Source organism: Sorex araneus, chromosome 3 (assembly GCF_027595985.1).
Source record: "Sorex araneus isolate mSorAra2 chromosome 3, mSorAra2.pri, whole genome shotgun sequence".
In the NCBI taxonomy this organism is placed as follows: Eukaryota; Metazoa; Chordata; class Mammalia; order Eulipotyphla; family Soricidae; genus Sorex; species Sorex araneus.
The window spans coordinates 4,579,746-4,602,520 of NC_073304.1; the positions used below are offsets into that span (position 1 = coordinate 4,579,746).

Sequence of the window (22,775 nt, forward strand, 5' to 3'; positions counted from 1 at the left end):
CTGGCCACTCCACAGTGTCATCTGGTGGAGGGACTCTCCCTGTCACAGGCAAGTGGGTGGCCAGAGCCTCAGAAACAAGAACTTCGATGCTCCGGGCTGGAGAGAGTTTCTGGCCCCGGCCTGAACAAGTCCAAACCCCTTCCGAGTCCTACTTCAGAAGCTCACCGACCTTGGCTCAGGAAACTGCTAGCCCCCACCCCTGCCCCACCCCGGAATCCTTGGTCCCTGAGCCCATCTCCAACACCCTGATTTGGATCCACAGAAAGGCTAGTCCAGGAGGTATGTTTATCCAGGACACTCGCCACCCACCCCCCTCTGCACCCAGAGATGAGCACCGCCTGTGGGAGCCCCCGCCTCTCCCAGGGTGCTATTCCCGAGCAGAGAAGTATGAGGTCGGTTTCTTACTTCTGAACTCTGCACAGAAGGCGCAGCAGCCAGGCCGGAGGCAGGACAGCTACGCTGGGTAGGCGGGATCTGGGTAGATGGGATCTGGGTAGGCGGGATCTGGATAGATGGGGTCTGGGTAGGCGGGATCTGGATAGATGGGATCTGGGTAGATGGGATCTGGGTAGATGGGGTCTGGGTAGACGGGATCTGGGTAGACGGGATCTGGGTAGATGGGGTCTGAGTAGATGGGATCTGGGTAGATGGGATCTGGGTAGATGGGATCTGGATAGATGGGATCTGGGTACACGGGATCTGGGTAGACGGGATCTGGGTAGATGGGGTCTGAGTAGATGGGGTCTGGGTAGACGGGATCTGGGTAGATGGGATCTGGGTAGACGGGATCTGGGTAGATGGGATCTGGATAGATGGGATCTGGGTAGACGGGATCTGGATAGATGGGATCTGGGTAGATGGGATCTGGGTAGACGGGATCTGGATAGATGGGATCTGGGTAGATGGGATCTGGGTAGACGGGATCTGGGTAGATGGGGTCTGAGTAGATGGGATCTGGGTAGACGGGATCTGGGTAGATGGGATCTGGGTAGACGGGATCTGGGTAGATGGGGTCTGAGTAGATGGGGTCTGGGTAGACGGGATCTGGGTAGATGGGGTCTGAGTAGATGGGATCTGGGTAGACGGGATCTGCCTTTCCAGCAACTCCCAGATGTTGAGACGAGTTGCCGGGGGCTGCTCAGGGGAGAGCCTTCAGCTCCGGGAGACACAGATGTTTAAAGCTCTGAGAGTGACCAGGGCCATCAGTGGTCCAGGCAGAGACGTGTGCAGTGAGGCAGTTTCCACATGAGCAGCCCGCTCCATGGAGCCCTGTATAACACTGACCCCTGTAGCCCTGCCTGCTCAGGGAGCACCCGACAGTCTTCCCGAGACCAGGGAGCTGAGCCTCATCTCCGTGGCCTTCCTTCCCAGTGACCACCCGGCTGGGGGCTGCCTTGCTGAAACAGCACAGCTGTAGAAGCTCCTCCCACTTGAATTGCTGCGTGTCTGCCTCTTACACTTCCTGGGCTCAGAGCCCAGAGCCAACAAGTGCCCAGATCCCAGGGTTCAGTTTAGTCCAAGACCTGCCAGCTTCCCAATTGGAAGTTCGGATTTTCAATAAGGCTCCTGCCTTCCCGAGGCTGACCCTCGGGTGTTGAGGTATCTCCAAGTGGTGTACAGGCGAGAAAGGTTCAGGCCTTAAGGATGTTTGGGGGAGAAGTTAATTGGCTCTGAGTACAGATGTCCAACTGGACCCTGTTCTGAGTTAGGGAGGTGGGCCCGTGCCCTGCCTACCTCTTCGCTTCCCCAGACTCTACAGGAAGGAGATGGGGGTTTTCCTTAGAATGAGTAAGGTCCACTAGAAACTCCGGGTGTTCGGGTTGCTTCACGGTTGGAGCCCGGAGAGCTAGGGCCTGCAGCCATGTCTTTCTCTGCACACTTCACGGTTGGAGCCCGGAGAGCCAGGGCCTACAGCCATGTCTTTCTCTGCACACTTTTCTGTGCAGTATCCAGGGAGCTCAAGTCCATTCTTAGAAAATTGACTTAGAAAGTCACTCCTGGGCCAGTACGTCAGGGTGGGAGTGGGCGAAGCCGGTGGCCAGACCTGCACCCTGAGAACACAGGACACAGAACTACTGTGCATGGTGGGCTTGTCCAGCGGGGGAGGGCCTAGGGGGGTGCTTCCGGGAGCCGGGGAGAGCCTCCCACAGCCCCGTGTCTCCACCCTGCTCACTGTGCATCCCCAAGGGCTGTCCTTGTGACTTTTGTTCTTGCAAATGAGATCACCCATTGCATCCCCCTTGCAGAGGTCCCCCGGGGGAAGGAAGAGGCAGGCTGGCGTGGGGTGGTCAGAGATCCCACTTTTATTGAGTTTGCTTTGGGGAGGCCCTGACATCTTCATCCTTTCTTGTTCTCTGCAGTCAGAGGAGGAGAAATTAAAGTATTAATCAAAATCATACAGACAGGGCTAAAGTGCCAGCCTGCCCCTGCACCACACTAATTACTTCCAGCAGCCTAGCCCCTTCTCCGTGCGTGTGTGTGTGTGTGTGTGTGTGTGTGTGTGTGTGTGCACGCGCGCGTGGTGGGGGTGGAGGGGAGGTCCCCTCTGCTCATCCCAGATCACCGTCCTCACCAGCGGGAGCAGCTTTAATTAATCCTCTGTTACTGTTGAAATTGCGTTGTCCCGAGGGGGGCCCCAACTAAGCAGGAATATTATTTTAAACATGTATGTAAACAACATGGCTTCTCCGGGGAGGCCCGTGCTTGCCTTTGACCCTTTCACTGCCAGAAGCCAAAGCACCTTCTCGTGGGGTCACCACTGAAGGAAGGCCCTTGTCATCTCAGGGTGCTCTGTTGCGGGGTGGATTTCCCAACCCCCACAGGGGGAAGTCAGAAGAGAAACATCATCAATCGGGCTAACTGCCTCTGCTCCCCGATACCACGAGTGCTCAAAACATCGTCGATGTATATGAAAGGAGTAGCTTCCATGGCAAACATGTATGGTAAGATTCTGAGCTTAATACAAGTACAGACAATACAAGTACACCCCCATGTAGCGCATACACATGCATGCACTTGCACGCACGCGCGCGCGCACACACACACACACACACACACACACACACACACTCATACATTTAAGCCTGCATATCCAGGATATCCACAGTGCCAGCGTGATTGTTGATCTGAGTGGTTAGAAATCAGCAGCACAGGAGGCCTCTGAAAATGTCACCACAATCACAGAGGGAAGCAGTGGGTGACCTGCGACCTCTCAGTCTACGTCCTTACTCCCCACATCACTCCAGACTGTCTCTTTCTCCCGCTAAGCTCCTGATTTTATTCAGTCATTTGGGGCACTAAAATCCAAGTGGGGTTCAGGGGCAAGTGCTAGGAGCTGTGTTTTGACAGTGACACACACACCTTTTTTGGCAACATCCTCTCAACCCCTCCTTTCCCATATACAATTACTTAATTGCATGCATAATTACTTGCATGGGAGATTGGTTCTCCACCACCACACTGGTGCTAGGAATCCCACATATTGCCCAGAGGCCACTGTGGCATTGTGGGCTGGACCCAGCAGAATGAGCTGCTTTCTTTGTAATTCTTTTTTTTTTTAAAATGACCTGCTCTCCTTCCAAAGGGCCAGGGAAGGGGTTTGTCTCGAGCATTTCCCCCAGAACTCCCCCCGGGATTTCTGTGAACTTGGCAAACTTGCTCAGAATTACCCCAAAAGAGCAATTTGTTCCCTAGCAAAACAGGATAATTGTCTGGGGCCGACCTGAGCCCCTGCTGCCTGGGCCAGGGGCTGGGAGGTGTGGGCGCTCCAGAGAGAGTCTGGGAAACAATTATCTCGCTTCCCTGGAATCAGAGATGGGCTTGCGTGCCGTGTGCCCATGTGAAGAGCAAATGTGTTGCCCGGTCTCCCCAGATTCCCTTCCTTTTCAAGAAATTATTCATTGATAAGCTCCTGGGCCAGTCTGCCAGCTTCCTTACAGTAACTGCTCTTTGCTTTCTGAGAATCAGCCAACGAGGCAGGAATCGTTATTGCTCTTAATAACGCCTCTTCCCTTTGGAGAACCAGCCTTGCTCGACCTAACTGACATCATCTCAAAGACATGGCCCAGCAGCCACTGCTCCCCCCCCCCCAAGAACCAGGGTGCAGAGGGTCCCATCTCGGACAAGGGTTCCATCTCTGCTGCTTGGGATGGGGAGGAGGTGCAAGGGTCCCAGGGCGATGACGGGGCATTCTGTCTGTTGTGTGTGCCCAAAGATGGCCCACCTCCAGTGCTGGGCTGGGTCCTGAGATTTCAAAGCAAAAGGAGGAAGCAAGGCTGCCTTTACGGGACCCGGCCCCATGAACAGAGAGAGGAGATGTTGCATCTCCGGCAGCTGATCCTGACCAGCTGGATGTTGGCTCAGCAAGAGATCCAGAGACCCTGACAAAGTACATGAGGATGAAAATAAAAAGACTTTCCCTGAGGGTTGTCTTTCTTAAGCACAGGAGGGAAAGACTCCCATGAATTTGGTCTTTTGAATGTTAGAATCAGCCTACAGAGGCTTCTAGAAAGACCTAGAGAAATCTCGTCTGACTATCTCCTGGGCCATCGAGGGGAAATGACACATGATGGTGTTGGGGGGGGGGTGTTGTATGTGTCTGTTCATGACAAGAACAGGCAGAAATAGACATGACAGGATGACAGGGCTCGTGAAGGCAAGAATGGCGGGGTGGGGAGGGTCTCTCTCGATCTGAGTGTCAGAGCAGGGGAAGACAGAGGGGGAGAAGAACCCACCTGTGCTTGGGAGGTGTGTGATTTGGGGGCAGTGGGCTCCCACCTGGGTACGGGTGAGAGGCAACAAGTTAGGGGGAACGGGGCAGGGCAGCCCCATATACCTGCCAGCACTGTGTGCTGAATTCTTGCATCCATACCCATTTAGACAGCCTGTGCTGGTGGCCCATCGGCATTTGTGGCTAAAACTATCCACATAGAGAAGGGACCACTGTGGCAAGGAGAGTTGGAAATGATCACCCTGAATAAGAACTGTGTGCTGAAAGGAGATAAAGGGAGAAACACGATAACCCCTCGGTGTGGCAAAGCATACTGCCCAAAAAGGAAAGAGAGAGAGAGAGAGATGTGCCTGCCATAGAGGTAGGCTGGGGAACAGTTGGAGGGAGGGAAATGGGACATTGGTGGTGGGAAATGTACACTGGTGAAGGGACAGGTGATGGAACATTGTATGACTGAAACCCAATCATGAACAAGTTTGTAATTGTGTATCTCATGGTGATTCCATAAAATAAAGAATACATATCTAAAATATAATCACTGTATCACTGTCATCCCATTATTCATCAATTTGCTTGAGTGGGCGTCAGTAACATCTCCATTACTCCCTGTCGCATGCTAGTGTAGCCCGATGGCGTATTGGGGGCTCTTTCAGGGTCAGGGGAATGAGGACCGTCATTATTACTGTTTTTGGCATATCGAGTAAGCCATGGGTAGCTTTCCAGGCTATCTGTCACTGTCACTGTCACTGTCATCCCGTTGTTCATTGATTTTCTCAAGCGGGCATCAGTAATGTCTCCACAGTGAGACTTGTTGTTACTGTTTTTGGCATATCGAATATACCAAGGGTAGCTTGCCAGGCTCTGCTGTGCAGGTGAGATACTCTTGGTAGCTTGCCGGACTCTCTGAGAGGGGCAGAAGAATCGAACTCTGGTTGGCTGCATGCAAGGCAAACGCCCTACCCACTGTGCTATCGCTCCAGCCAGATTATCTAAAATATAATATATCAAATAATTGCCACAGTGGGAATAAAAGTATCCAGAAAGCAGAATGCTGTTGAGCCCTTTCAGTTGGGGGGCAGGGGCGGGGGAGGGCAGGGTCTCTACTTCCCATGCGTCTCTTCTCTTGATGAGCAAACACAGTCGCATGAACATGAAGTGGGGCCAGTTATTCCCTGAATTTCAACAATTTCCCCGTAATGGATTCCGAAGCTCCACTTGTGTGATCTTCTCTAGAAGTACTCGTGGCGCTTGCTCTCTTCCTTATTGACAAAGAAATCAGGAGGAGAAGAAGAGCTCTTATTTGAGACACATCAGATTTCTTCCGGCCTCGCTTACAGTCCCAGCCCAATTTGATGAACATTTTCATACCTAATTTCTCATCGGATCCCCAGAAATTCCCAGCTGACAGGTGATTAAACTGGGACTTGGGAGGAAAAGGTGACGATGCATCCGAAACATCTGGCTATTGAGGGCAGCGTCAACTTTAGGAAACTGGGACAACAGTGTCTCTTCTCCTGGGTGCCTGGGCCTCTGTTCGCTTTAGTCTCAGGGCCAAAAGCAGAAGCGTGTGACCGAGCCAACGGAAATCCAGCAGGCCAAGTCTTTCTGCAGACGGCCTCCTTGGAATCCCCTTGACTGCTGGCTAATGTGCTAAATTCTGGACAGAGAATCTATCACTCTAGCTTTTGTGCTCCTTTAGAGTTCTCTTTTCACAAGCATCTCTAGTGAACATAGGCTAAGACAATTGAACATCACCAGTTTACATGTTTTCACCCCTGCATCTGTCAAAAAAGTCATGTAGACATTCTGTAACAATGCAGCCATTATAGTCAGAGGAGCTGGTTCCAGATGGAATGGAATGATCCTTTCCTTCTGAGACACACACACACACACACACACACACACACACACACGCACACACACACACACGCACATGAGGGAGAGAGGAGAGGAAGAGACTGAAAATAAAAAGAACATTATCTGCAACACAACAAGGAAACAGACACAGTCCCCAGCCACAACTATAACAACCCTCTGCCAAACACACTGAAATTGAACCCAACTGTGAGGGGGTGTAAGAGTCACCACAGACTCCTCCAGTACCTGGATAGAAGGTGTGTTTCTCTCAAAGTTGCCCTCTCAGTCCTCAGGGTGTCTGCTGGTGAACCTTAGATCTGAATTTGAAGATTAGCCATAAAGGAAAATAAAGAAGAGAAAAATAAAGGAAATGGAAGAGGAAGCTTCTTTCACCTAAACTCTGAGCTATAGAACAGCAAGGTTGGTGACGCTCCAAGGGGAGTAGAATTGGGTCATCTTGATTTTCCCAACCTCTATGTCTAGCCCAGGAGCTCTGGTGGTGATGGAGTGAAGGATGGGAGGGAGACGGAATCAGAATCAGCGTATCAGTTCAAGGAATTTTGCGACCTTGGCTTGCATGAAATGTTCATAGTCACTAGAATTTCACAATGGATCCAGGCATCTACTGAACACAAGCAATCAGCCTCAGCATAACCCAAGTCTCCTCTCTAGAATATACATCAACTAAGCATCAACTTAAAAGTACTACTGTTCCTTGGTGTAGTTGTATGAAAGTAGATACCAGGAGGAAAATAGGGGCATTTTCAAAATTTTCTGAGGAAAGGAAAGAAGAGAGGGAGGAAAATAAAAACAAACTTAAATCTGGTGGACAGCATCGTTTCAGAAGGAATGGGAAGGAATTAGTTCTAGAAACAGATAAAGAATCTGAAAGAAAATAATGACAATTGTAGTTTTGGAAAATAGCTTCCTCAAAGAGCTACAATAAATTAAAGACGAGATGGTTAGATAATAGGAAGGAATTGAGAGAGAGGCATCTGGGAAGCGGATGCGTGAAAAAACAAAACGATTGCAGAGATAAAAGGTACATTGGAAACAATCAGACAAACTGAGGAAGGGACAAAACATAACAGACAGTAAACTTAGAAATGCCCCAAGAGGAACACACTTAAAGGGACCTCGGAGAAGTGACTTCCTGTGAGGAATGCAGCCACTTGCATAGACACTTGACCTTGGAAGCAAAAAACACATAGTAGGTCCTGGAAAAAAATTCCACAGAGGTGAACACCATCTAGACAAGTCAAGTTTACCGAATAAGGATGCATACTGCAGACCGTATCAAGGCATCAAGGCAAAGAGAAAGGAGCAAGCCAGCCACTTTCAAAGTGAACAGGAAGCAGGTTCTGCCATGAAGGACCAGCCCAGAGAGTTGGAAGGAGGTACTTGCCCAAACTCAGCCTCATGCCCAGCTGTCTTGGTGTGTGTCAGATCTTGGTCCTGGAAGTTAGAGTGGAGGGATGGCCTCACCTCAGGGTGCACCCCAATGTCCCCGTGTGCCAATGATCTGTGAAGATCTTATCCTCATTCATCCCTGGAGTTTCCTTTGCTTTACCCATGGTCCATGTCTTCTCTCCTCGCCCCATCAGAGGGCACCTTGGCGGATATTAATTCATGGGTCCCATCCTCTCCCTCCCAGATCTCAATCCTCGTCTCTTCTCAAGCTCTTCCCCCACTCAATCCTCCAATCTGGTGAGGTGCCCCTATTATTTCCAATGTTTTATTTAAATGTTCATCTTTACAGAACCACCAGCGTAGCAGAAGAATGCTGCCACTTTGCCAGCTCAGAATACAGAGAAGTCCTTTCGATCCTTGTAACTTCTTTATATCCAAGAATACTCAAATGATAAAAGGATACCTAAGCAGAGCTCAGGTGTGGTTGTATGCAAAATACCAGAGATATTGCAGTCATTTTGGACAGGCTGTGTCTACCTTTCCATATAACCAAATTCCAATGGTGCCTTGAAAGCATTAAAAAATAATCATGAGAACTCAATGGGTTTCACCTACTCAGCTCCTCTCAGACTTCCTCTCTAAGTGTCTCCTTATTTTGCTTTTAGGTTTTGGACCACACCAGGAAGTGCTCAGGACTTATGTCTAGCTCTGTGCTCAGGGACCACTCTTGGCAATGCATGGGGGGGGGCACACGGGGTGCTGGGAATTGAACTGGGGTTGACCGCTTGTAAGGAAAGTGCCCTATCCACTGTACTATCCCATCCCTGTGTATATCAATGTTTCACTATTGCTGATTTCTAAGTCTCTCTTTCCTTCTGTGAAATAAATTTCCCTCTTTTGCTCTTTTACCAAGCATTCTTCATGAACGAGTGTCATAGCCCACCAAAATTTTCAAAACTGAGCTTGGAAAGTCAGTGGTTCCAAGGGGAAAATAGGAGTTCAAAACAAAAAATTGAGAAATAAAGAACGATTAAAAGGTGGTGGCCCCAGGAATTAAATATTCATTAATATGCAAATTAATCTTATCAATCTATTAATTAATATTATTAATATATAATAAGAAATTGTGACACTTATGGCTACAAAATTAGACATGTATGCCATACAATTTTATGACATAAAAATAGTAAACACACCAAGAGTTAACAATATAAAATAGGAGATGTTTATATGCAATTATCTCTATCTTTCATGGGCAAGAATCAATAAATACTGTTCAAAAGTTTTACTTATGGAATTAAAATTAAAATAATTAAAGGCCAATCTTTCCCCATTTCTAATTGTTTTTTGAACTTTTTGTAGATGAACCTGAGTATTTATGACTAACTAGGTTCATGCAATATAATTAATGCAGTTCAGCAATTATTAGAATTTTACATCAGCTTTTCTTTGTTTACATGCAAACAATAATTTTTAAAACCCAAGAGAGTAGTTTGGATCACAAATGTGAATTTTTTCTAATTCCTTTTATGAATATATCATCCGTTTGTTTTTTTATGCATGCAATAGTGAAAGTTTGAAGCAATGCTAACTATAGCACACCTTAGAAAATGGTATTTCTAATAAACATTATTTTAATTTTTATTTAATATATTGCTTTAAAATATTTCATACTTAAAAAATTTATATTCTTTTAAAAAAATTTTATTGAAATTTTTTTCGATATGTGACCGTGAGATAGTTACATGTTTGGGTTACAATCACGCAATGATCAAACACCCATTCCTCCACCAGTGCACATTCCCCACCACCAATATCCCGGGTATACCCCCCCCTTTCCCACCCTCCCCCTGCCTCCATGGCAGACAATATTCCCCATACTGTCTCTCTACTTTGGGGCATTATGGCTTGCAACACAGACACTGAGAGGTCATCATGTTTGGTCCATTATCTACTTTTGGCACACATCTCCCATCCTGACTGATTCTTCCAGCCATCAGTTTCTTAGTTATTCCTTTTCTTTTCCATCTGCCTTCTCCCCTCCACTTATGAAACAGGCTTCCAGCTATGGGGCAATCCTCCTGACCCTTGTATCTACTGTCCTTGGGTGTCAGCCTCATGTGATGTTCTTCTATACTCCACAAATGAATGCAGTTCCTCTATGTCTGTCCCTCTCTTTCTGACTCATTTCACTTAACAGGATACTCTCCATGTTTCTCCATTGATAAGCAAATTTCATGACTTCATCTCTCTTAACAGCTGCATAGTATTCCATTGTGTAGATGTACCAAAGTTTCTTTAACCAGTCATCTGTTCTAGGGCACTTGGATTGTTTCCAGATTTTGGCTATTGTGAACAGTGCTGCAATGAACATATAGGTACAGAAGTCATTTCTACTGAGCTTGAAAAATGTATATGCTTTGCAAAACAATTAAATGATTTTTTTAAAATCCTAGAGTAGTTGCAATTTTAGAAATTGTCTAATTGACTATGGGTAGAACACATCTACTTCTTATCAGACACTCAGGTTGACCCTAAACAGAAGACTCATCTTCACAGGTTACTAAGGAAAATGAAAACATGAAATATGAGATGAAGATGAATGATCTAGCAGGAAACAGACCCTGTGCTGACCTTGGCATCGACCAGCCACGGAGTGACATTTCCTTAGAAGTCACAGGCCTTCAAACACTGAGTTTTGACTGGAGAACAAGGACTACTAGTTGTTTCCCTTGGTTATCAAGTATAGGCATAGAGGGACAGGTTTGAACAGCAAAGGATAGTATGTTACCCAGGTGGCAGAGAAGAGCCACAGCTCTGGGAACTGTCTGCGGTAGCTTTCTCCGAGGGAGGCTGCGTGGGGATTCCTTTCACCAGGAGAACCGGTTTCCTTCTCTTGCTTTGCAGCGTCTCTGTTCACCTCCACCACTGGCAATCTCTCGGGGAAAATTTGCTCCCCCCCCCCCCGGTTAAAACTCCTTTCCTAACAGTTTGGAGATCCCTCAAAAACTAAGACTTAGAGTTTCCATATGACCCAGCAATTCCAGTTCTTGGTAAGTACTCCTAGATCACAAAGACGTTCATTCACAAGGACCTGTGCACGCTGTTCTTCATTACCACATTTAGTACAATAGCTAGGATATGGAATCAACCTCGGTGCCCAGTGGCAGTGGAATGGATAATGAAGGTGAGGGATAGATATGCAACAGAATACTCTGAAACTGCAAGGAAGGGTAAAATCATACAATTTGCTGCAACTTGAAGGGAATGGAAGGATATCATGTTAAGCAAAGTATGCCAAAAGGAGAAAGATGAATATTGAGAAATATTATTTATCTATGGTATATGTAGAATACCCAGGTGTGTGAGACCCGGAGCTGAGATCTCCAAGCCTGCTTGGATCGGGACTGAGCGTCTTCTGCCCAGATACCCCATTTTCCAGTAGCTAAGCAGTCACACCCAAAAACTGCCCCTGGTGCTGTGTAATTTCATCAATGGCCTACATCCAGAAACTATAAAACCAAGCTCCTGGAAGTGACATCTTATAGCCTAGTTCTCCCTCTCACAGAACATGGCCAGCTACCGAGAGTTTTCTGCCTGCATGGGAGAGCCTGCCAAGCTCTCTGTGGCATATTCATATGCCAAAACCAGTAACAATGATGGGTCTCATTCCCCTGACCCTGAAAGAGCCTCCAATGCGGCACTGCTGGGAAGGACAAGTAAAGTGAAGCTTCTAAAATCTCAGGGCTAGGATAAATGGAGACATCACTGAGACCCATTTGAGAAAATGGACGATCAACGGGATGATGATGGTGATGATGATGATGATGATGATATATTTATTCTATATATAAACAAGACAAGGGAATACAAGGTATCAAAGAAGGGACACCTAGGTTGCATTGGTTCCTAGATTATATACATGAGGATAAGTAAGGAACGAAATCGATGGGGAAGGTGTAAGAAGTTGAAGAAGGAAGGTAAAGGGTCAGGGGCCAGGGACCCGGGCATATCAGTGGTGTGGAACTGTGGTATATGTATATACCTGAACCATAGAATCAATAACACTGAAAGAAAGAGATCCAAACTATAACAACCCAACTTAAAAATGTGCTGATTGGGGCTGGAGCGATAGCAGAGCGGCTAGGGTGTTTGTCCTGCACGTGGCCAACCCAGGTTTGATTCCCAGCATCCATAGGGTCCCCCAAGCACTGCCAGGGGTAATTCCTGAGTGCAGAGTGAGGAGTAACCCCTGTACATCACTGGCTGTGACCCAAAAAGAAAAAAAAAGGTGCTGGTCAAAGAAGCAAAGTTGGGAATAGGAGGAAATCTGGGGGAACTGGTGGAGGAAAGTTGATACTGGTGGTGGAATTTGTATTGGAATGTTGTCTGAAATTCAACTACGAGTGACTTTATAAATCATCGTGCCTTGATAAAGAATAAGCACACACACACACACACACACACACACACACACACACACACACACACACACCCTTCTTTATCAAAAAATTACAAAGACAGAAGCAGCCTTTAATTCTTAATTTGGGCGAAGTTTAGAACAAATACTGTTTTTCAGACAAACACCAGAAAATATATCTTCTCACAGAGCCAGTTCAGAAAATTAAACATTGATTGGCTCCAACCCAGAAAGACTTGGAGGAAACCAAATTTGTCGGCGTCTCAAACTCATTACAAGGAAGAAGAGGATTAAAGGGTTTAGACCTCGAAGATCTAAGCCGAGTCCTGCCCTAGACATCTTTCCCGCCCTCCTCTGGCATTATCTATGGTAGAGAGAGAAGGGGGGGGGGAACCAAACTCGTAACAAACAACAGTTTTGTAGATTTTTGCTCAGTTGCCGTTAATACTCTGCTAGAGTCTTGTTCAGTTGCCGTTATTCCTCTGCATGGAAATCACACGGAGAAACGATGGTGATGAAACTGTCCAGGCACAGGGGCAGTGGGTTCTGAAAACCTGGCTGTAAACAGAGCCACATTCTCCGAGTCAACAGAGAGTCCCAACCGTGATTCGTCAATGAGCAGGGACACCACGGAGAACAATTCACAAACACAGCGTTCCACGTAGCGGAGCTTGCAGCCTGTGAAGGAACATGGATTGATTGAGTGGGAGGAAGACAGAGAGGATGGGCTGAGGGCAGCCTCGCCTGTTTCTGGCAAAGAAACCCAAGTTCTAAGAGGGAAGACTAGTAGAATAAAATCCTCTACCAGGAGAAAGAACACTGCTACAACCAAGAACACCGCTATCACGCCGCTCTGCTCTGCACCCAGATTCTCAGCCAGTCCTTAGCTTCGAATGTCTTCAGGATGGTTTGTGCTTGCCCACAGCACAGGTTTTCTTTGAGGCCAACCTGCTGTATGCACCGTGGCTCAGTCACCCCTCTAGGAAGCTTCATCTCCCTCACTATGAGGTGGATCTGTAGGGTCTCCCCTCTGGGGTCCTGTTTCTGTTATCTACGACTCCAACTCTTCCTGAGCATAGCGCCTGGTCCTATCTTCCCCTTGGCATTAACCCTGTGAGCTGTCCATGAGGACATCCACAAATCACTGCTGAAGGCCCAGGGGAGGTGCTTGATTAGGAGTCAACGAATGGAAGACGGGTGGGCACTGGCCTAGGATGGGTGCTCAGTGTGGGCAGCTCTGACTATTGTCAGATGGAATGGCAGACCTGTACGAGTGTCCAAGCCGGCCATCCCAGGAGAGAGCCTATTTCTAGCCCTAAGGTGTAACTTGACATTCAAAACTTCCTGCTAGCGGCTCTCTATGTGGGGTTGCCCTGCTGAGCTCACTCTGTCTTTCATAAAACCACACATGCATTCATACCTAGCAGCCAAAACACACAGTTTGGGAGCCGTGATCTAATTTTAATGATGAAGGAACATGCGCACACACACACAGAGTTACGTATATATCTCTACCTATATTCATATGTATATCTCTATATTTTTCTTTCTTTCTTTTCCTCATTCCTGCCATACCCTCCTTTCCCCTCCTAAGGGGAAAAATGAGAACTGAGAGAATGATCTGCAGAAGCAAGAGGTCAGTTGCTCCCTTAAAAGAGTGGCCGTGACTATTAATTGTTTTCCTGTGGGTGCTAGCATCGTCTAAAATTGAATTAGGAAGAGCAGAATCGATGCTGCTAAATTGAAAAACATACAAAGGGGAAATTTTCTGTAAGGTCCTGTCTGAGGGGCCCCGTCTGTCTCACTGAGAACATTAACTGTCTGTCTTACAGGAGAACACATCTTGTGAATTCAGGGGGGCTTCCCGAGGAAGCATTAGGGTCAGGCATCTCGACCACAGAACCCATTTGTCATGACCCCAGTGCTCGCATTCTTTCCCCTCAACACTACCCCAACTAAGTGCTTCCCTCACAATTCATTGACTTGAAATAGCTTGATAGCAAGTGAAAAAATGTAGTTATTGACTCAAATAACTGAGACTCAGAGGACTGCTGCAGTTACATCAATAATATTTGTAGGAATTGTTCTTCCTCCCACTTTGCTTGCAGTTTCCCCTATGCTGGTTCATGTCTTAGTCAGGTTTTACGTGATCATGACTAAGAAGGTGACAAAGAAGACCGTGCATCTTCCTTAGGTAACATAACTCTCATTCAGCATGAGTGCTCAAGCTTGAGGCAGGGTCCTAGGGTTGGGGTTATTCCAATTCCAATTTCTTTTAAAGAATTACAACCTTTATTTTGTTCTGATTTTCTTTGGCTTTTGGATCACCAACAGCTGTGCTCAGGGCCTACTTCTGATTCAGTGCTTGGAAGTCACTCCTGGTGCTGTTTTGGGTGCCGTATGGTACTAGGTATGGTACTACGACCTCCCCGCCCAGGCAAACATGTGTTCTGGACCTTTGAGCATCTCTCTCTGGTTCCCATGAGTGGGTTGCATTGGGAAGTCCTAGCTAGATTCAGCTTCTTAGAGGTGGGAATGGGCACAGATGGTGATCTGAAACAAATTAAACCAAAATGGTGACCACAGGGACAGTGTCTAATACTCATTCCCCCAAGAACTGTGATGGATTTTCTGGGTGTAAAGAAGGCATTTCTCTTTCTTCACATCCCAATAAACTCACATCTGGTTGTCACAAACCAATTTTTCTGTTATGAGTTGTATTTATTTGTCTTCAGTACACATTGCCTTTATCTGCTATAGCAACTCAAAGAGCAGCCTTTGGGTTCGAGGTCACGCAGATTTGGGTAGAAATTCTCCCTTTCAAATTGCCTAGGGCCACGGGCTTGGAAACAAACTCTTTCATATGGAAAAAATGCTTAGCTTGCAAAATGGAAGTGAAAATAGAGACCATGGGGTGATATTGTCCTAACTATCATATATTAGAACTTATATGTTCTTACATGTCACCCACATTGGGACAGTGACTAGTGTACAGCATAAATTCCTTGGGCATTGAACTTACTCATTTCACAGATGTTATTTTTCAGAGCAACTAAAATAGTAGTTGTTCCCTCTACTATAGTTGTCATTACCCAGTGAATGCAAATAGCTCTTAACCAACAGGGGCAGAAAGAACTCTCCCCACTACCTGAAAATCCACCTGGAATAAAAGTAAAGACAAACACAAAGTACATAAAGGTGAACGCTCGTCTATGGCAACGGAACTTGGGCCATAGGTGAGGACTGGCAGATGGGCAGATGTGTGGTGTCATGTTCAACACCCAATTCATCTGAGAACAACCATCCCTGGGTACTGATCCGTAGTTTTTTCTGGACTGTGTGGTCATACCAGGTTTTGGAAAACATTCTATTTGATCTTATGGAGGTAGAAGTAAGAAAACTCTTGGTTGTGCTTTGACGGCCCGACCGTTAGCCCTTTTCCTTCCACCCTTTAAACTTGACTTTGCGTAAGGATGCTCCCCACTGCCTCTCTCGTCTCAGCTGGGAGCTTTAGTGCTGGCTTCATGGTACTCCCTTACAGAAAAAGCTGAATGATTTCTATAAAGCTAGTGGCTTCAGAAAGTCTAACCCCTCTGCCTCAGTTCCTCCTGGTTTTAAGAGAGAAACTGGGACTGACTCAGAAAGCTCGCACTGTTCCAGGACTCAGGCTGTAAAATAGAGTGCAGAGGTTGGCAAGGCAGCTCAAAGGATTAGGGCCTCTCTCCCAGGAGCCCTTGATTTGATTCCTAGCATTGTATGGTCCCTTGAGCATCCCTGAGACTGACCCATAAGTACAGAACGAGGAGTAGCCCTTGAGCACTGCTGAGTGTGACCCGAAGAGCAAAAGAGGTATTGCAAAAGCACACATAATTCAAGAAGTATCCTTACTTTTCCCCTTAAGTTGGTAATGAACAGAAAAGAGATACAAATACACACTTTCATGGAGGAGGTGATTGGCAGCGTGAAGGAGTGCTATTCGATTGAAAAATAAAAGATCTAGAGAAATTGATAGAAAAAGCTAAATATAGTTGGTTCGATGTCCTTTCAGATATGGTTTTAAACTGTGATGTTACCGGACCCTAAGGTGCATTTGCCATCTTAAATCATCTTCTCTTTAAAGTCAAAGTCTTCCCCGTTGTCGCCATAATTAGCCTTTTCTCTTTTTTTCTCTTGCATTTCTGAAACAAGCTGTAGAATTGGTAGAACATTGGCTCAAAATGTGGGTCCCTTTAACTAATTTCTCACATCACTTTGAACTTGGGGTGTTTCATCTATAAGAAGGGGCCGTGGCTTCCCATCTCTTTATCTCCCCCCTCCCCCAATTCACAGCTTCACTGGGTCCTTCTTATCAAACGCTCTTCCAAAGAGTGTCCAAGCCATTGAAACCTTGAGAAACATCTTGAGAAATGGTGGCCAATCTATTAAGATGTGGATATAACTATGACAGGAACACCAATACAGGGATGGGGTCCTCCATGATGAAAGGATAGGACAGAGACTGGTGCGTTAAGACCGCTCTCTTCATGTGCATCCATCATTCATTTTTTATTGAATCACCGCGAGATACAGTTACAGAACTTTCATACTCGAGTTTCAGTTCTACAATGATCAAATACCCATCCTTCCGCCAGTGCACATTCTCCACCATTCCCATTTTAAGAAATATACAAGACTCAGAATAAGACTTTGTCATTGTACGAGCAGGTCAAAGAGCTTGTGACGACTGTGCTATCTTTATGACCCTCTGTGCACCTAAGAGCATTTTAAAATAAAAGGAATGGAACTGATGACAATATGGAACTCAAGGCTGAAGTAAAGGTCAAAGGAGATTGAATTTGCAAAATGCATATACACTGTGAGTACACCCTGACTTGCCCCCTCCCTGTGGAAGCTCCCAACCCTATTTGGCTAATCGCTTCCCTTTCAGGAAAAAAAAAATCACCCATTATCCCCTGGAAATCTACCTTGTTTTAAGGGAAAAAGCAAGAAGTGTCATCTCCCACTCCAGGAACGCCTCACCCCACCCTGCCCATCACTCCAGCGCCCCCTTTGGGCAGCTGCGTCAGAAGTGCGTGAAGTCAGCAGAATTGGCTGTTGCTTTTGCCACCTTCTCTCCAAGTGGAGATAATTTGCCTTCAATCTGAAAGGAGGGGGAAAAAAAGCACGAATAATTGCTGAAGTCTGTAATTTAGACAAATGGACTGCATTACGGCAGGGGCAAGGAGCAGGAGGAACATTATTTCATCTGTCTAAATCTTTTGAGAAAACCAAGTGGGAAAAAAGCAGAAAGCCACTCAACATTATTTTCTGCCTTTGGAGCCAGCTGCTGCCTGCATTTGGCCAGTCCGGAGAGGAAGTCTGGTGATAAAGGTAGAAAAAGCCCAGCCCCAGTCCCTTTGACCACTCTGTCACACACACACACACACACACACACACACACACACACACACACACACACACACATGCATTTTTCTTCTCACAAATAGAACTTTCCTTCACTGGGCAAGAGTAAGATTCCAGGGATCAGTTTGGAATTAAACAGTGTAGAACATTCTGGAATAAGAATATCTGTTCTCCTTAGCCTCTAAACTCAGATCGATATGCAGCCAAAGTAAGGGTATGACCTACCCCACCACAGTGGAGTTTCTGGCATATTTACACTGAAAACCTTTACAAAGATCTTACATATTTTTATGATTGTTTAAACCGAGAGACCAATTAAAAGGCAGGCAAAGGGGGCTGGAGCAATGGCACAGTAGTTAAGGCACTTGCCTTGCACACAGCCAACCCAGGTTTGATCCCACGGCATCTCATATGATCCCCCCTACACTGCCAGGAGTGATTCCTGAGTGCAGAGCCAGAAGAAACCCCCCACCACAGCACCAAAAATAACTTGAGATTCACCAGGCGCATGCCTCCCCCAAACAAATAGATAGATGAATGAATAAATAAATAAATAAATAAATAAATAAATAAATAAATAAATAAATAATAACGGCAGCTAGAGCGAACAGACAACTTGTGCACATTATGGAGAATTCTAGCTATTTCCACCTATTTCCAGGAGACTTTCCAGTCCTGCCTTGACAGAAGCCAAGTGAACCGTGGTCTTGAGTCCATGTCCATCGTGTTGCTCTTTCCTAACTCACTGCATGCACGTCACTTTAAGCCAAATCTCTCCTTCAGTGTCAATAAATTCTTCCTTGACACCAGACATGTCTCTGCTGACAGCAGGGATCCCTGGAGCACGGTCTCCACACAGGCAGGGCAAGCTTCATCTGGGGCCTTGTTAGACATGCGAACTCTCGGGGCTGACCCCAGACCTCCTGAGGCCAGGCGTCAAGGCCCTAGGGTTCAGCAACTATGTATTTACAAGCTCCTGAGGTTACACAGATGCCATTTGAAGCATAAGGATCAGAATCCTTTGCTTATAAGACCAAACATCTTTGTTGGGAAGAGGGGGAGGGAGTGGGCACACCTGAAGGTGCTCGGGGACTGTTCCTGGCTCTGTATTCGGGAGTGACTATAGGTAGCGCTCAGCAGATAAAGGTGGTGCCAGGGATGAAACTGGGTTTGGCATTTTGCAAAGCAAAACCAACCACCTGAACCTTAGATTCAAACTTTGGCCTTTCAAACTCAGTGTCCATGTCGAGCTTATCTTATGGAATGGGAGGATAAGAATGATCATTTGAGATAAGAATATATCCTATTTCATAGCCTACTTTACACGTCATAGCCTGTGTAGATATATGCATGTATATCTTCCAGTTAATCATCAAGTCTTCCCCCAGCCCACCTGAGCAGACTAAGCAATAGATTCCTTCTTAGGGACAATGTCTCTACATTGCTCAAAGACTTAGCCCGTAATGGCTAGTTCTCACACCAGTACTAAGCAGTGCTCTCCCTGTAGACATCCATGTCAATGGTACCAGACATTACTGTCAGTCATGTGAGGACAGGGCAGGCAAAGTCCAGGCCTCTTGTGGTGCTGAGCTTGTTGACCAAGAATTTTCAGGCCAGAACTAATATTGGAGGCCCAGTGTTAGCAACTGGACTGACTAATAATGCCCACGAACATAGGAGGATTGATTTGGGGCAACTTCTGGACTCAGATAAGCACAGCAGAAATCAGCTATTCCCATCAGTGTAGGGCATAAATGATTCCTTGTATTATTTCCCCAAAAAAATGGATAAAGTTGAGTACCCCTAAGAGGCCTTTCCTCGTAGCTGTCTTGAGAAAGGAGTAATTGACCTCAACATATTACAATAACATTGGGCCTGCGAGAGAGAGAGAGAGAGAGAGAGAGAGAGACAGAGACAGAGACAGAGACAGAGACAGAGAGGGAGAGAGAGGGAGAGAGTGGGAGAGAGAGGGAGAGAGAGAGAGACAGAGAGAGACAGAGACAGAGAGACAGAGGGAGAGAGAGACAGAGACAGAGACAGAGAGGGAGAGAGAGGGAGAGAGAGGGAGAGAGAGGGAGAGAGAGGGAGAGAGAGGGAGAGAGAGAGGGAGAGAGAGGGAGAGAGAGAGAGAGGGAGAGAGAGGGAGAGAGAGGGAGAGAGAGGGAGAGAGAGGGAGAGAGAGGGAGAGAGAGAGAATTGAGGTGCTTAATAATTTCTCTGGCTGGAATGTTCCTGAGTCCCGCTGCAAAGCTACTCAGGATGAGAGCTGAGCCGAAGGAAGTGAACACACCAAGGTCAATGATGCCAGGCCCAGAGTCTCCAGTTTTCTCCTAGAGAATTAGTCGATGGCTCCAAAGTGCCCTTTTTCCCTTGTGGCACCCTATCCACTCAGCTTCCTCCCAGCTTCTAAGTGGAGTTTGGGCTCCTGTTCTCAAGGCTGACTTCCAGGCTTGCCAACTGGAATTGATTTCCTCCATCCCACTCTGTAGGGAACTCAGGGGAAGGTGGAGTAGATGTAATCCTGCCGGGCCCTCCAGGGGGATTCCTGTTTCCTGCTCCCAGGCCAGCTCCTGAGCTGACGAATCCTAGGACCATCCTCTTCCAAGGGATCAAGACATATAAATCACCTCTGCCAGGAGTAGGGAGAGTTGAGGAGGCTCTGAGGCCCTCTTGATTTAGCTACTCACGACAAAGATAAAAATAAATACTACTTGGGACTAGAGAAATAGCAGAGAAAGTGGAAGAGGCATTTGCCTTGCATGCAGCCAATTGGGTTCCATCCCTAGAACCTTTTGTGGTCTCCCGAGCACTGCCAGAAGTGATCCTTATGCACAGAGCCAGGAGTAAGCCCTGCGCACCACTGAGTGAGACCCTCAAAACAAACAGAAATGAATAAAAATTAATAATGCGTACAACACCACACAGAAGAGCCTGGCAAGCTCCCCGTGGCATATTCAATATGCCAAATACAGTAACCATAACAGTCTCATTCCCCTGACCCTGAAAGAGCCTCCATCGTTGGGAAAGACGAGTAAGAAGAGGCTGCTAAAATCTCAGGGCTGGGACGAATAGAGACATTACTGGCGCCTGCTTAAGTAAATCGATGATGAAGAATGGAATGACAATGATACTATCAACACACCCCATCAAAATTTCCCTCTTGCTTTTCTATCATCAATGACTACATAAGTTATTCCCAAATTATCTTTTATTTTACTGCAAATTTAAACAAGCCTTTATTTTTTCTTTTCTTTTCTTTTTAATTTTATTGAATCACCATGAGATGGTTACAAGGTTTCATGTTTGGGTTACAATCTCACAATGATCAAACACCCATCCCCCCACCAATGCACATTCCCCACCACCAATATCCCGGGTATACCCCTCCTTTCCCACCCCCCCTGCCTCCATGGCAGACAATATTCCCCATACTCTCTCTCTATTTTTGGGCATCATAGCTTGCAACACAGACACTGAGAGGTCACCATGTTTGGTCCATCATCTACTCTCGGCATGCATCTCCCATCCCAACCGGTTCTCTTCAGATCGTATAAATCTTTCGCCTTTTACCAAATTATCTTAAAATATGATTTGTTCACTAGAAATGTGGCCAATCTGTTCTGGCTGGGGGTGAGAGAGGTCACAGCTACGTCACACTCATTGCTTTGTGACCATCTAGTTAGTGTTTGCTTCTGGGTGGGGGTCAGTTTCTCCACATGTGGCCCTTTTCACAGGGCTAGTTAAGCACCAGTATTGGCATTGCTAGAGTAAATACAGAGTGCCTAATTAACTTTGAATTCCATGTAATTATGATAAATTTTTCTGTATGTCTTCAGAAAGACATATAACCTACTTAGAGTTTTGATTTTTTTCCCAAAATCTCAAATTAACTGAGAGATCTGGTACTGTTTATTTGATGGTTTGGACCAGCCTAGTTATTATGAAACAACCAAGCCATGGATGGAGAAAGAGTGTCCTCGAGCCTTCTGTTGGTCCGTCCCCATCATCCCTTTAGACTCTGCTCCCTTACAATCCAGTGCTGATCCCAGAGAGAAGAGGCCAGGCTAGCTGTGAGCTCAGCATCCAGGGGTCCTGGGATACCGAGTGAAAAACCAGGGAGATGGGTTCTGGATTGTACACACCTGGAGAGGAGGTGCACCTGGAGAGAGACTGTGCACATGAGCAGAGGTTTATGGGATGTAGACTCTACACCGGATAAGGTGGTCCGTGGGCTGGAGCCTGTAGATTCTAGACCAGAAAAGGGGGTTCCTGGCACTTAGACCTTGACCCCCAGGAGAGGCCCATGGGCTGTAGCCTGTAGACTCCAGACCAGGAGATGTGGTCAAAAACGGCCACTGGAGCCTGCCTACCACAAATTCCAACTGAGATTATTCCTGGGGAGTTGTGAAACATGAGGAAGAGATAGGACAATTTGGAGTACATCTTTGTAATACTTAATCAAACAAAAATTAATATACTTAGAGCAAGCAGAAAAGGAAAGAAATCACTCCACTGTGATATTTTTGTATGCACACCAAGATGGTCAAACCAAACTTTTTTATTCTGAGTACCGCCCTTGTGACTCGAGACCTAGAAACTTCATTCATTTATCAACTTTCAAATGATAATTCAATTGACTTCATACTCCATTACTTACGTCATTGAAGTTTTCATACATAAAAGGGGAGAGAATTCTGTGCTCTGGGGGTCTAGAGGAACCTCCGGATGGTGAATATCAGTCAGTTGGGGGCGGGGGCGGGCTGCAATGTAAGACCCTGAGGCTGTGATGCCTGATGCGGCCTGAACCACTTAGCAGTGGTTGGGACCTCCAGGGCAGCACCCAGTGAGGCTCAGGGGACACACTGGGCAGTAAGCCGGAGCTGGCTGCATGCATGCTGGCACCTCAACCCCCGCACTCTCTCTCACTATTAAAGAATATATTTTATGGCTTTGGGG

The 22,775-nt window shown here is 46.5% G+C and overlaps 1 protein-coding gene across 1 annotated transcript in view; it reads right to left on the reverse strand.

Annotated features, from left to right (window-relative positions):
* Nucleotides 1-454: 454 nt before the first annotated feature.
* The window catches only part of LOC129403340 (uncharacterized), a 193,218-nt gene continuing 170,897 nt past the window's right edge, over nucleotides 455-22,775 (reverse strand). The window contains exon 2 of the mRNA XM_055130248.1: nucleotides 455-1,134. Within this exon, the coding sequence (XP_054986223.1) occupies nucleotides 455-1,134 (680 nt within the window). The remainder of the gene's footprint in view (nucleotides 1,135-22,775) is intronic.